Source organism: Nelumbo nucifera, chromosome 1, assembly GCF_055504915.1.
Source record: "Nelumbo nucifera cultivar China Antique chromosome 1, China Antique-T2T, whole genome shotgun sequence".
Classification (NCBI taxonomy): domain Eukaryota; kingdom Viridiplantae; phylum Streptophyta; class Magnoliopsida; order Proteales; family Nelumbonaceae; genus Nelumbo; species Nelumbo nucifera.
Window position 1 is genome coordinate 665,260 of NC_142649.1, and position 15,104 is coordinate 680,363.

General features: G+C 40.7%; 1 protein-coding gene across 2 annotated transcripts in view; it reads right to left on the bottom strand.

The window, feature by feature from the left end:
* LOC104586084 (Spc97 / Spc98 family of spindle pole body (SBP) component) overlaps positions 1-14,702 on the bottom strand; it is a 39,196-nt gene extending 24,494 nt beyond the window's left edge. For both annotated transcript variants that reach the window (XM_088896570.1, XM_010243198.3), the window contains exons 1-5: positions 14,528-14,702; positions 14,343-14,401; positions 14,196-14,241; positions 13,820-13,942; positions 13,021-13,152 (exon numbers count right to left, since the gene is read on the bottom strand). In XM_088896570.1, coding sequence (XP_088752696.1) covers positions 13,021-13,152; positions 13,820-13,942; positions 14,196-14,241; positions 14,343-14,401; positions 14,528-14,548 — 381 coding nt within the window. In that variant the 5' untranslated portion in view covers positions 14,549-14,702. The remainder of the gene's footprint in view (positions 1-13,020; positions 13,153-13,819; positions 13,943-14,195; positions 14,242-14,342; positions 14,402-14,527) is intronic.
* Positions 14,703-15,104: the final 402 nt, after the last annotated feature.

Here is a 15,104-nt window from a genome sequence, read left to right on the forward strand (position 1 = left end):
TGTTGGTGAACCTCTGAAAGATGTGAAACAGTTCCAAAGGTTAGTGGGAAAGTTGATTTATTTGTCCATGACCCATCCAGACATTGCCTATTCCGTTGGGGTCCTAAGCCAGTTCATGCACTCTCCTAAGAAACCACACATGGAATCAACGGAGAGAGTTCTTAGATACTTGAAGAAATATCCCAGAACAAGTCTACTATTCAGTAAACACAATCACCTAAAGGTGGAAGTCTTTACAGATGCTGATTGGGCAGGAGCTATGGATGACAGAAAGTCCACAAGTGGGTATTGCACATTTGTGGGAGGAAATCTAGTGATCTGGAAGAGCAAGAAACAAAGTGTGGTAGCGAGGTCAAGCGCTGAAGCTGAATATAGAGCTATGGCACATGGGGTGGCTGAAGTCCTTTGGCTAAAGAATCTTCTAGGGGAGCTTGGAGTTGTTATTCATAGTCCTATATCTCTTTACTGTGATGACAAGGCTGCAATAAACATCGCTAGCAACCCTGTCCTACATGAGAGGACCAAGCACATTGAGGTGGACAAACACTTCATAAGGGAAAAATTGGAAAAAAGGGAAATTTGCATCCCTTATGTCAACTTCAAGGAACAACTTGCTGATGTCCTCACAAAGGGGCTTCTATACTCGTGGCAAAATGAGTTATGTGACAAGCTGGGCATGATAGACATATTCAGCCCAACTTGAGAGGGAGTGTTGTAAGGCTTATTTAATTGTTACTGTATAGTTATTGTTAGTAGGCTAACTTCTTAAGATATTGTCAGTTAGGTACTTGTCTTTTTTTTCTTATTAGTTTGGTTCTAGGGTGTGCCGCCAGGGGCATACTTGTAATTTCTATTTTTTCTATTAAGTTAATATAAATAGAGAACTGGCGGCAGCCAGGAGTACCTTTTCTTCCTTCTCAATCGTATCTCCCTCTTCTTCTCTTCCTCTCTCTCTCTCGTCTCCCACTCTCCATGAAAGATTACAGTAATCAAATTCCTATGATTGTTCAAAATTTCATGAATCTTATTAACCAGCTACCATTGGTGTTCCTACTCATTTCTAGAGAGGTGTTGTTGAGATTGTTATGAATCTTATTAACCAGCTACCATTGGTGCTAAACCTTTAGTCCCCTAACCAGCTTCTCCTTTCTGATGAACCCACCTTCAATTTACCTCTCAGGGTCTTCATATGGTTTGCTTTGTTCATGATATGATTCCTTCAAGACATAAGCATGATCATTTATTAAATGTGTTTTCTTTGGTTACACGCCTGTTCAGAAAAGGCTATAGATGTTTTGACCCTCAATCTGGTCGGAGGTATGTTTCTAAGGATGTTACCTTCCTTGAGCCCTCATCCTTTTTTCAATTATCTCATCTGCCTCTTCAAGGGGAGATTGCTAATGAAGATCAAACTCCATTCTGCTTTCCTGTTCATGTTTTTGTGTCTACTAATTCTTCTTCTTCCTCTCATCCTTGTAGTGAGGGTATTCCTCCCCTCCTCCTCCACCTCCTATATATCAGCCTCAACCCTAGCAGCAACTCTTCATCACGCACAGTAAGAGGGTGGCTCCTGAAGCTAGATGCCCACTACAATCTAGTCCCCTAGACTCAGGTAATCATGAACCTCCTAGTACTTTCATTAGAGATAAATTAAAACTGAAATACAAAAGGCAACCTTATTAGAAAAGGTTGATCCAATAAACATCAAACATTACAGCCCTGCCCAAAAAAGTCTCTCCCTTACAATCCCTTGTTTTGCTAGGGCGTCAGCAAAATCATTTGTTGATCTCCTTACCCACTTGAAACAAACACCCACGACCCATCTCCCTTGTTATGCCAAGTATTTCCCTTATCATCTATCTATACTACCAAATTCCCAACTGCCCTAATTGCATCTACCCAATTACCAATTTGGAGTCCCCCTCTATCTCAATCTGCTGTAGCCCTAATTGCTTGGCCAGTTTTACACCTTGATGTAGTGCCAAGATTTCCACTCTTAAGGAATCTCCAACTCCTATTGGACCTGAATACTATTGATGACCCTGATCTTGATCTTCCTATTGCCCTTCAAAAGGGAAAGAGAACATGTATCAAGTATCGCATTACTAATTAGATGATGCATGATGCCCTCTCACCCTCTTATTATGCCTATATATCTACCATCTCCTTTCTATTCTTCATAATGTTACAGAAGTAGTGCAGTCTCCTCACTGAAAGGAAGCTATGAACCAAGGGATGAGGTGGCGTCAAGTATTCATGGCTGCTCAGAAAATGGTTGGGATGCCAAGATATCTCATCGAGCTACGCTCACAACACCTTGGAAGGCTATACATGGTATTCTCCCTCGCATCCTCAGGTTTATCAAGTATGATGCTTGCTCCGGTGATTCTAGTCAATTCTGGGAGGATGTTTGGGTGGGTAATCAACCCCTCAAAGATCAGTTCCCTTCACTTTACTCTCTCTCCCTTTACAAAAAATGAGCCAATTGCGAAGTATCTTACGAACCCATTTATTCCCTTGTCTTTAAACTGGAACTTTGGATTTCATAGGGGATTAAGGGATGGTGAGTTGACTTGTATCACTGAGCCGCTTCATTTACTTTTATCAGTTTGTTTGGACCCTAAAACTTCTGATCAAAGAGTTTGGACTCCTCTTCCAAAAGGTACCTTTACTTGTGCTTCTTTTCTAAAATCCCTTAATTCCAACCCTAGTCCCAATGTGTTCCCTATTAAAGAAGTTTGGGTGAGACCTATTCCTCCAAAAATTGTTGTGTTCTACTGGGAAGTTTACTATGGGAAAATCAATACTTTGGAAACCTTGGAGAAAAGGAGACATTTTCTTTGTCTTTCCCCAAATTAGTGTTCCTTGTATAAGGCCTAGAATGAGGACTATTTCCATTTGCTATAGCCTTATGAAGTTGGAGCCTTAGTTTATTTGGAGGTAGGTGGTCTCTGCCATCTGTGTGACACACAAGAAGAGGTAAGTTCATGTGGAAACGTATCAGGGCAGCTACTTTATGGACTCTCTAGGAGGAAAAGAATGCAAGAGTCTTCTTAGAGAAGGAAATAAGCTTGGATGAAGTGAAGGACTATAGTTTAACAAGAGCAATCCACTGGCTGAAAACCTTGGCTATATTTGTTGGTTTCTCTTTTGATGACCTATGGAGGAATTGGTCAGTAATAGCTAATACTTCTACTAAGAAGAATAGAAGGTGTCATCAAGTTAAATTTTGATGGGAGCAGCCAAGGCACCCTAGGCCTTCGGGTATACAGGTGTTCTAAGGAATAAGGATAGCAACATTATTTCCTTATTCCCAGGACCGGTGGGAGTGGAAACTCTACAAGGGCAGAAATACTAATTGTACAAGGGATCCAGATTGCCAACCAGCTTAGGATGGAACATCTTCTAATTGAAGGGGATTCTCAAGTGGTAAACTGGTAACAAGGTGGCTTCTAAACCTCGATGATGCCATTTGGGGCTACAAAGACCTCCTAAAAAAAGTAAAGTGGTTAACTAGTAATATGAGAGTTGAGGTTAAATGGGTAAGCAAGTCGACTAATACTATGGCTAATTCTTTGGCCAAACAAGGGGTTTTCAAGGAAGATCTTTTTTGTGCTACCTTGTACCTTGTTCTAGTAAATTGGAAAGTTGTACTTAATTAGCTTGGAGAGGTTGCATTGCATGCCTCTCCTTGGGGACCTTGTACTATTTATCTTTGCTAATTAATAAATTTCATTCAATTATTAAAAAAAAACAAGGGATGAAAGCCTTGATAAAGAACCAAACTTTGGAGATTGTGCCTCATCCCAAGGATAAGGCCCATGTTGGGTGTAAGTGGGTGTACACTATTAAGCACAAAGTTGATGGTTCAATTGAAAAGTATAAGGCTTGCCTTGTGACCAAAGAATATACCCAAACCTATGGCATTAACTATCTAGAAACCTCTGCTCCAATTGCTAAGATGTATTCTACTCATGTGATTATGTCACTTGTTGCCACTCTTCTTCACCTTTATATCAAATGGATGTGAAGAATGCCTCTGCAAGAAGTGTATATCGACTTACCTCCTAAAATAACCTTCCTTAACAGTGAAAGGAAGGTTTGTCATCTAAAGAAATCTTTGTATGGACTCGAGCAATCTCCTAGAGCTTGATTTGACATATTTAGAAATTTTGTTTTGAAGATTGGATTCTCTCAATCTTAGGCTGATCACACCTTGTTCATAAGAAAGTTTGATGGTCAGTTAACTATATTGATAGTATATGTTGATGACATTGTTGTGACTAGGGATGACATCTTAGGTATCTCTCAGTTAAAGTCCTTTCTTGCTTCGGAAATTGAGATTAAGGATCTTGGTGATCTTAAATACTTTCTTGGAATTGAAGTTGCAAGATCCAATAAGGGAATCTTCCTCTCTCAAAGAAAGTATGTTCTTGATTTGCTCTATGAAGTTGGGGAAATTGGGATGCAAGCCTACAGAAACCCCAATTGATCCCATTCACAAGTTGAGTACTACTGAAGGAGATGTTCTTCATTAATGAAATTTTTCAGAGTTATTGATCAAAAAAAAGGAGATGTTCTTCTAGACAAAGGGGGTCTTTCAGAGAGTGGTTGGCCGCCTTCTATATCTCTGTTTAACTAAACCTGATATATCATATGTAATCGGGTGGTCAGCCAATATATGCATGAGCCAAAACTTTTCACATGCAAATTGTTAATAGAATCCTAGCTTATTTGAAGGGATGTCCTGGTAAAGGGATGTTTTACTCCAATCATGGGCATCTAAAGGTTGAGGCCTACATAGATGCAGACTGAGCAGGTTTTGTTGATGATAGAAGATCTACATCCGGTTACTATGCCTTAATTGGAGGCAATGTGGTTTCATTTTCATGATGAAGCAAGAAACAATCAATTGTTGCTCGATCTAGTGTTGAAGCAGAATACAGGGCAATGGCCTATGGAGTGCCAGAACTACTCTGGTTGAAGACCTTATTGGCTGAGATAGGGATCCAAGCTAATACTCCAATGAAACTATTGTAACAATCAAGCAACCATAAACATTGCCCACAATCCTATGCAACATGACCGTACAAAACATATCAAAAGTGATAGACATTTTATCAAAGAAGGATAACTAGTAAAGAGATTTGCCTACCCTTTGTATGGTCAGAAAACCAACTCGCTAATTGTCTCCCTAAAGGCCTTTATCATCTAAAGTTTGCCAAGAACCTAGACAAGTTGGGCATGATTGACATATATGCTTAGCTTGATAGGGAGTGTTAAGATTGTTTGGGGGGCATGGGTATTTTTGTTATTTTTGCCCTTTTGCATTTGGGTGCCCATATGAAAGCTTACTTGTAATTTCTCTCAAAAATATAAAATCTCAAGTTTGAGAGGGTGAACTGAACAGTAACTCTCTCTTCTCCATTCATAACTCCCTTTCTCCTCTTCTTCCTCTTCTTCTTCTTCTTCTTGTTTTTTTTCTCAATAAAACCCTAGATAGTTTCTCAACACAACTGATATATGATAGACTGCACTAGCTAAACAGGGGTGTGGAGACATGGAACTAAGAATTGGATGGGTTAAAAGAGATGTTGATTCCTCTTCCTCTCCTTCTGAGCTAAATTGGAAATTGGGCCTTGTTAGGAATCTTAGAGAGTCTAAAATTCCCCTTTGCTTCCAGTTTGCTCTCTATACTGAATTCAATGGTTCTTTGGGTCAGGGGTGAGGACAGCAAGGTCTGGAACCTTGATTCTTCTGGGGCTTTCACTTGTAAATCCTTCTTTTACTCCCTTGTAGCTTCCTCACCTTCTCCTTCCTCCTCTTTCCCTATTAAAGAAATTTGGTGTTCTCCCATCCCTCCTAGAGTTAGTGCTTTCTATTGGGAAGTGTATAATGGTTGCATTAATACTTGTAATAAGCTTCAAGGGAAGAGGCCAAATTGGTGTTTGTCCTCCCCCAACTAGTGCAGTTTGTGTAAGCTTAATGGTGAAACTACAATTGATCTTATAATCTTCTGTCCTTTTGTTGGCTTTATTTGGGAGTGGTTTGCCTCACCTTTTGGTTGCGAGTGGCTCTCTCCTATTAACTTGGAAGGGATGTTCAACCCTTCTATTTGTAGGTGTTCTACTAAAAAGGGTAAGCCGATGTGGAAATGCACAAGGGCAGTGTTAGAATGTTAGAGTGATGTTCGGCTGATAAGAGTTCTTATTAGCCCATTCTTATGTTTAACTTATCTTGTAACTGGGCTTGTGTTAATGGGCCTAATCCTGTTTAATGATTTAAGTCATCTGGGTGTCCCATCACTAATCAGGGGCATCCCAGTAATTTCTTGTACCTTGTACTATATTCATCTATAAATAAAGAACTGGTCGACTGGCTAGTACAGTTCGACATTTTCAGCATCTCTTCTTCTTCTCCTCTTCTCTGCTACTTAGACTACAGTGGTTCAGCTTACATGGTATCAGAGCATTGAGCACTTTCCCGGTTACTGCCGGCGCCATCTCATCTTTCTTGCTGTAGTTCACCTTTTTTTTATCTGGGTTGCTGCTGTGAAACCCTAGGGGTGCAGGAGAACAACACAAGGTTCGACCTAGGGTTTCCCTTGGTTGTAGGGCGCAAGGGAGGTAAGACCCTGAAGCTGGAGTCCTACTAGTTTCTAGCAGTTAGCAGCTATTCGGCTGCTAAGAAGAGGTCTGTATAGGACAGACCTAGTTGAGGACTGATTTCAGCAGTCCTAGTGTTGTCTGTAAGGAGGGAAACTCCCTTTACAGTAGCAGTACTCGAAGTGCAAAGTGGAGTCTACATAGCACAGGTTGGTTACCAGCCCAGAACATTTTTTGCTGCTGTAACAGAGCTGCTTCAGAACTGTGACAGTCTCGGCAAGTCTGAAACTGTGTTGCGAGCTGTCAGGACCTGCTGAGGTTACTTCAGATAATCAGAACCTGCATCAGAACTGGTTCAGAAAAACCTTTACAAGACTGTGGCGACTTCAGTTACTGATCATTTCCAGGTCGGTTACCAGCCCTACTCCAGCTCTGTGAACTGGTTCAGTTACAGGATTTTTTTTTTCTTGCTGCTGTACCCGAACTGGTTTAGTCCAAGTGAAGCCTATCCGGTGTGCTATCAGCACTGTGAACTCTGTGACTACTTCAGCCAGCCCTAACCAGAACCACCAACAGTACTGTAAACAACTCCTTGACTGAAGTTAGGATGTCATCACTATCCAGTGAAGTTTCTTCTAAAGATAACAGACCTCTTATAAGGTCTTCAAACCTGGAGAACCCTAATCTGCATAGCTTGCAGATTACAAGTGTGCTATTTGATGAGTATAACTTTAGAGAGTGGTCTGTCTCAGCAAGACTGTTTATTACCTCTCGTGACCTCACTAGCTATTTGGATGGAGACAAGAAACAACCAGAAATTGGCAGTCCTGAATACACTGTGTGGCATAAGGAAAATGCCACAGTCATGTCTTGGTTGCTGGCCTCTATGACTCCTAGGGTGGCCAGAACTGTTCATCACTTCCCCATAGCTGCTAAAATTTGGGAGAAAGTATCTAAGACATATGGCCAGAAAAAGAACAATGCTAGAATCTACAGGCTGAACCAAAACATTGCAGCCCTAAGGCAAGGAGACATGTCCGTGGCAACCTACTTTGCAACACTGGAAGGCCTCTGGGAAGAGCTTGACCACCATTTGATTTTGGATTGGGAAAATGCTAATGATAAGGGGAGGCATGATAAGCAGATTGAGGAGGGCAGAGCCTTCAAGTTTCTGGCGGGTCTTGACCCTGTATATGAAGGTATAAGGTCACAGATTCTAGGGAGAGATGAATTACCTGAGCTTCACCATGTCTACTACCTGGTGAGGAATGAAGAAGTAAGGAGAAAGGAGATGCAAGTTGACTCCCAGACACAGTCAACAGAACAACCTGGAGAGCATTCAGCCTTAATCTCCACTAAGGGGAATAGATTTTCAGACAAGAAGTCCCTCAAGTGTACACATTGTGGTGGTGAGAAACACACAAAGGAGAAATGTTGGGTCCTGTACCCTCATCTGAAGCCAGCTGCTCTGAGAAAGGACAAAAGGCAACAGAAGGGCCACACAGCAAGTGGGAATCTTGCCACCAATAACAGTAGTGACAACTCACAGAGTATTCAGACAGTGTCATCTTCCACCGCAAGGCAGGCTGCCGACTCCTCTGGACCAAGTACTTTGGGCTTCACAGCTAGTGAGGTAGAGATTCTCAGTCGGGCATTGGCCCGTCTGAAGAACAATTCTTTAGCTTCCACCTCTCTTGCCAAGTCAGGTACAGCCTCTGCATTTAGTGCATCTAGTTCCATTAATTCTACCTCTTGGGTGATTGATTCCGGAGCCACTGACCATATGACACATATGTCCTCCTTATTCTCCGCATATCATTTGTTGTCTGGCCAGGATAAGATGAGAGTAGCTGATGGGTCCCTCTCCACCATCTCTGGAAAGGGGGTGGTTGACCTAAGCAAGGATCTCTCTCTTAAATCAGTCCTACATGTTCCTAGTCTTACCTCAAATCTGTTGTCTGTTTCAAAGCTTACAAAAAACTTGAACTGCAGTATAACTTTCTTTCCTTCTCATTGTGTCTTCCAGGACAGATTGACGAGGAGAACGATTGGGAGTGGTCATGAGTATGGGGGCCTCTACTACTTTGATGAAGATGTCAGCTCAGCCATGCAAGCTTCTACTACTAGTCCGGAGAGTGTGGAGTCAATAGCTAGGTTGCACTTGTGGCATGCTAGGCTAGGTCATTTGTCCTTTTCTTCCTTAGCAATGTTGTTTCCCGAATTATGTAAGGGCATTTCGAGTCAAAGTTTAATTTGTGATGTGTGTCAAATGTCAAAACAATGTAGATCAATGTATCCAATTTCTAGTAATGAAATTCAAGCCCCTTTTGACTTGGTTCATTCTGATGTTTGGGGTCCTTCACCCATTGTTTCCATTGATGGCTTCCGTTACTTCATCAGTTTTATTGACCATTATTCTCGGTGCACTTGGATTTATCTATTGAAAGGACGTGAAGAAGTTCCCCGGATAACTATGATGTTTTGCAAGATGGTTGAAACACAATTTGATAAAAAGATCAAGCAATTCCGTTCAGACAATGCAGCTGAATACTTTGAGAGATCCCTGAACTCATTCATGGAAGATGCAGGCATGTTACATCAATCATCGTGTGCTTACACCCCTCAGCAAAATGGGGTCGCTGAGCGCAAGAACAGACATCTATTGGAGACAGCTCGAGCCCTTCTTTTCCAGCACAATGTGCCCAAGCAATATTGGTCTCAAGCTGTTCTCACTGCATCATACCTGATAAATCGGATGCCATCTAAGGTACTGGGTATGAAGACCCCTTTCTCTGTTTTGTGTCCCACTCTTCCAGAATTTCCTCTTCCCCCGCGGGTTTTTGGTTGTACATGCTTCATACATATGAAAGATCCAAAGAAGACCAAGCTGGATCCTAAGGCTACAAAGGGAATATTTTTGGGGTACTCTCCTACGCAGAAGGGGTATAAGTGTTATGATCCTGTCTCCAAGAAAAAATATGTCACCAGGGATGTAGTCTTTTTTGAGTTTCAACCCTATTTCAAGTCTTCTCAGAATCCTCTTCAGGGGGAGAGTAGTGGGTTGGAAGAGGATTCTCATTCTCCCTTCCTTTTTGTTCCCATTTCAGCACCCTCCACTACTACTAGCTATAACATTCCGGGTCAACCTAGTGAGACTTCCACTGTGCCAGTTGCTTCTCCAGATTCGGCTGATACTTCTGAAGGTTCCAGTAAACAAGAGAAAGAGATACTTACATACAGTAGAAGGAAGAAGGCCCCTCAACCTCATGATTGCAACCAGTTGAACTCAGATCAATCTGTCTCTGCAATCCAAGGTAATTCTGATTCACTCAATTCAGATTTGGATCTTCCTATTGCTCTCCGTAAGCCTGTTCGTTCTTGTACCACTCGGCATCCCATAGCCGATTATGTTTTTTACCCACACTTATCCCCTGCCTATCATTCCTTTGTGTCTGCTCTTTCCTCTGTATGTGTCCCTTCCAGGTATTCAGAGGCGGCATCTGATCCAAGGTGGAAAGAAGCCATGAATGAGGAGATGAAAGCCCTAATGAAAGCAAGGACATGGGAATTGGTGGACCTGCCAGAAGGGAAAGGCACTGTTGGGTGCAAGTGGGTATTCACAATAAAGCACAGGGAAGATGGGTCAGTTGAGAGGTACAAGGCCATACTCGTGGCAAAGGGGTTTACACAAAAGGAAGGAATTGACTACAAGGAAACCTTTGCCCCAGTAGCAAAGCTCAACACAATCAGGGTTCTACTGTCACTAGCAGCAAAATTCTCTTGGGAACTTCATCAGTTGGATGTGAAGAATGCCTTCCTAAATGGTGATCTTCATGAAGAGGTATTCATGGAACCCCCACCTGGATATGATGCTGGAAAGAAGGTATGTAAACTAAGGAAAGCATTATATGGTTTGAAGCAATCTCCCCGGGCATGGTTTGAGAGACTTTGTTTGGCCATGAAGAAAGTAGGGTACACTCAGAGCAGTGCAGATCATACATTGTTTACAAGGAGACAGGATGACAAACTTACAGCACTCATTGTGTATGTTGATGATATGGTGATTACTGGAAATGATGTGAGAGAGATGAAGAGGCTGAAGGAGTTCTTAGCTTCAGAGTTTGAGATCAAAGACCTGGGAAATCTGAGATACTTTCTTGGAATTGAAGTTGCTAGATCAAGAGAAGGAATCTACATATGTCAAAGAAAGTATGTGCTAGATCTCCTAGAGGAAACAGGCATGATGGGGTGTAGGCCAGCAGACACTCCAATAGAACCAAGCCATGGATTACAAGAATCAATGGGTGAGGAATACTGTGATAAGGAAAGGTACCAAAAGTTGGTAGGAAAACTGATATACTTATCCCTTACTCGGCCAGACATTGCCTATGCAGTGCATGTTGTCAGTCAATTCATGCACTCACCAAAGACCCCTCATATGAGAGCAGTGGAAAGAATCCTCAGATACTTGAAGACTTGCCCAGGGAAAGGAATTTTATTCAGAAAAAACAACAGACTTGAAATTGAAGCCTACACTGATGCTGATTGGGCTGGGTCTGTTGGAGACAGAAAATCAACCTCAGGTTATTGTACATTCTTGGGAGGAAACCTAGTCACATGGCGTAGTAAGAAGCAAAATGTTGTGGCTAGATCAAGTGCAAAAGCAGAATACCGGGCTATGGCACACGGGGTTGCTGAACTCTTATGGCTCAGGACTCTCCTTAATGAGCTTGGTATCAAGACAGAGGGTCCTCTCAAGCTGTATTGTGATAATAAAGCTGCTATCAACATTGCCAACAATCCTGTGCAGCATGACAGGACAAAACATATTGAAATTGATCGACACTTTGTCAGAGAGAGAATTATTTCAGGAGAACTCTGTGTGCCTTATACTCCATCAGAGATGCAGATTGCAGACGTATTAACTAAAGGGCTGGCATCAACGAAGTTCAGGGACATACTTGGCAAGCTAAACATGATTGATATCTATGCTTAGCTTGAGGGGGAGTGTTAGAATGTTAGAGTGATGTTCGGCTGATAAGAGTTCTTATTAGCCCATTCTTATGTTTAACTTATCTTGTAACTGGGCTTGTGTTAATGGGCCTAATCCTGTTTAATGATTTAAGTCATCTGGGTGTCCCATCACTAATCAGGGGCATCCCAGTAATTTCTTGTACCTTGTACTATATTCATCTATAAATAAAGAACTGGTCGACTGGCTAGTACAGTTCGACATTTTCAGCATCTCTTCTTCTTCTCCTCTTCTCTGCTACTTAGACTACAGTGGTTCAGCTTACAGGCAGCAGTTATTTGGTCAGTTTGGGAGGAAAGAACTTCTAGAATCTTTGGGGGAAAGGAGAGGAACAGGGAAGCACTGATCAAAGTCATAACTCTAAGAGTGGCTCATTGGGTCGAGACTCTCAACTTGTTTTCAGACTTTAAGATTGATGATTTTTTTAGGGCTTGGGGGGCTATAGAAGCCTCTTCTTCTAGAAGACAGATTGCAACGGGTGGACTGGTCTCCCCTGCCTCATAGTTGGTTGAAACTGGATTTTGATGGGAGTAGTGTGGGTAATTCAGGCCCCACTGGAATTGGAGGAGCTATCAGGGATGATGAAGGCAATATATGTGCCTTCTTCTCGGGCCTAGCTGGGCAAAATGATGTGGCATCAACGTAACTCTTAGCAGCTGTCTATGGGCTTGAGAAAGCCAAGGAATTGGGCTTAGAGAGGCTAATTATTGAAGGTGATTCCAAAATAGTTGTGGATTGGTTAAAGAAAGGGGAAGGAGTTTCGTGGCACCTAAGAAATGATTTTAGGAGGTTCAAAAGGCTCTCCAGGGATATGTTGATTCAAATTAATTGGACTGGAAGATCGGCCAACAGTTTGGTGGATAGTTTAGCTAAACAAGGGGTACATAGGCATTCTATGTTTTGGATTCAATTGTAATTTTGGGGGTTTGGAGTCTTTGGACATTAGGTGTCTATTTGTAACCTTCACAACTTCTTAATGTGCCTCTTTAATCAGTTTAATGAAATCTTTTTTCTGAATATTGATAAAAAAAAGAGATGCTAATTCTGTAGTTTGCCATGTGATTATGTCACCCCCTAGCTAAATAGGGGGTGGGGAGAGAATCTCTGTTTTGGGCACAATTGTAAGGGAGTTGGGTTTGGTAGGGGAGAGATAAGAGGTTTTATCTCTCATAGTCTTTGTTCTGTACCTCTATGTCCTGTACCTATTACTTATTGCCTTAATTAATGAAATCTTTGAGTTATTGATAAAAAAAAGATACTATGCCTAGATGTAAGTGTTGAAATGTGTATCACATTCAAATATGACAATGTCTGAAATGGTTAGGTGAGAAGTCAAAAAATAAAATTTCCATTATACATAGCTTACAAGACAATAGAACTTACCAGAAGGAGTGACCTTAGAGCAGCAGCAAAGGCATGATTAACCAGACCATTCTTGAATTGTGACCTCGACTCAACAAACTGATTGATCAACAAAAAGTTATTGCACAATGGAAATATCCGTTTTGCCAATTCCTGCAATGGTAAAGTCCTGGTAATCAGATCTTAACCAGACCATTCTTGAATTGTGACCTCGACTCAACAAACTGATTAATCAACAAAAAGTTATCGCACAATGGAAATATCCATTTTGCCAATTCCTACAATGGTAAAGCCCTGGAAATATCCATGAGCATTAGAGATGCTGTTCTTGTAGGATTTCTAATTGGTTTTATGATTTTTCTTCTGGCACATAGTTTTGAAAGAGGGTGAGGGATCTTTTCCCTTCTTGGGCTGGGAATATTTGTAAGTTGAACTACAATAAAAGTTTAAACACTTTTAACTTATACAGTTTTTCAAGAATCCAATTCCATCATCATCACCCTAGCTTTATCCCAACTATATGGGGTCAGCTACATGAATCATGTTTCACCATTCTGTTCTGTTTAATGCCATAACTATTGTTAAATTATCGGCTCTTAAATCATTTTTACTACTTCTACCCATGTCCTTATGGGTGTTGTTGATGGTCTTCTATGCAAATGACCAAACCATCTTAGTCTACTTTCTGTCATTTTATCACCTGTTGGAACTACTCCTAGATTCCTTATAATGACTTCATTTCTTATCCAATCAAAATGTATAAAAATAACCCATTGAATTAAAATCCCTACATTACTAATATTACTAGTTATATTCTCACCTGAAGTGCCAAATCCATAGATGTATCAAATTGGAGATTCATTTCATCCTCTTTTCCACGAATCGTGTATCTTCCCTCAATTCCAACCAAGCCAGAGAGGAGATCGTCAATAACCAAGAGTTCCTGCTTAACAAGAATAAAGAAATCCCTTATTTCCGCAAAAATCCTCATAAAATATTACATCCAGATTATTAAACAAGGTCAAAATTACTTGTCAAATCCAAACAGCAGAAAAAATAATAACCATAAGATCTCATTTTAACTTTCAGAATGAAGTCTGGATAGTTTCAGATAGAAGGGGGACTCATACAGAAGAAGAAAACTACATTAAATTATACTCTTTGACATTTTTATTCTCATCAGTCAGAAGATATACCTGAACAGAAGCATGATAATACCCAATTGGATTTTCCGAACACGGGCTGCTTGATTAAGTCACAGAAGAATTATTAAATATCAAGAAAAGAGTATCTCCTTTTAAGAAAATAACAACTACAATAGATAGAAGCCATCGATTCTATACCTAAACGAATCGGAGGAAAATGCTTTAGTTCCTATCTGTTGAGAAGGAGCTTTTATTTCCTGGAAAAAAAAAAAACAATGACCGAATAATCAGCATTTTATTGCAAAATAAAAACAAAAAGGAAACAAAATTAAGAGTTCATTGAGAATAAACCCTACGAAGAAGATCGTAAAAGAAAATGAGACCTGATAGGAGGCGGCGTCCATGGAAACGCAACTTCACTAAGCGATTCGGATCAAGCAAACACTGGTTTCAAATTTAAGTAAAGTGGCGGGTTTTCTTCATGATACGACTTCCATTTGTTTTATACTTTTATTTTATTTTTAGGGTAAAATATAAAAATTTCCCCTGAAGTTTCTGACAATCATCAAACTTCCCCTATAGTTTTATTTTAGCAAAAATTTCTATTTTTGATAAAATTAATAAATACCTCCCTTCTATAAGACAGAAAACGTTAAAAATGATATTTTATCAAAATATCTATTTTACCCTTTTTTCAAATACTTCTTCCCCGTTCCAACCCAGAAGCATAGCAACGGCAGCGGCACCCCCTCTCAGCCACTCCTTCCTCCCTCTCTCTTTTCTCTCTCATTTTCTTCTTCTTCTAGTTAGTTGGAAATACCCCATATTCATCGCCTTCCATTTGAGACTGAGCGGAGCAACGATGACAATTTGAAATAATTTCCAATAGAATGCCTTTTCCTATATATCGCATTCAAACGATGTTTTTTTTTTGCCTATAAAAGGAGATGAAGGCAGGAT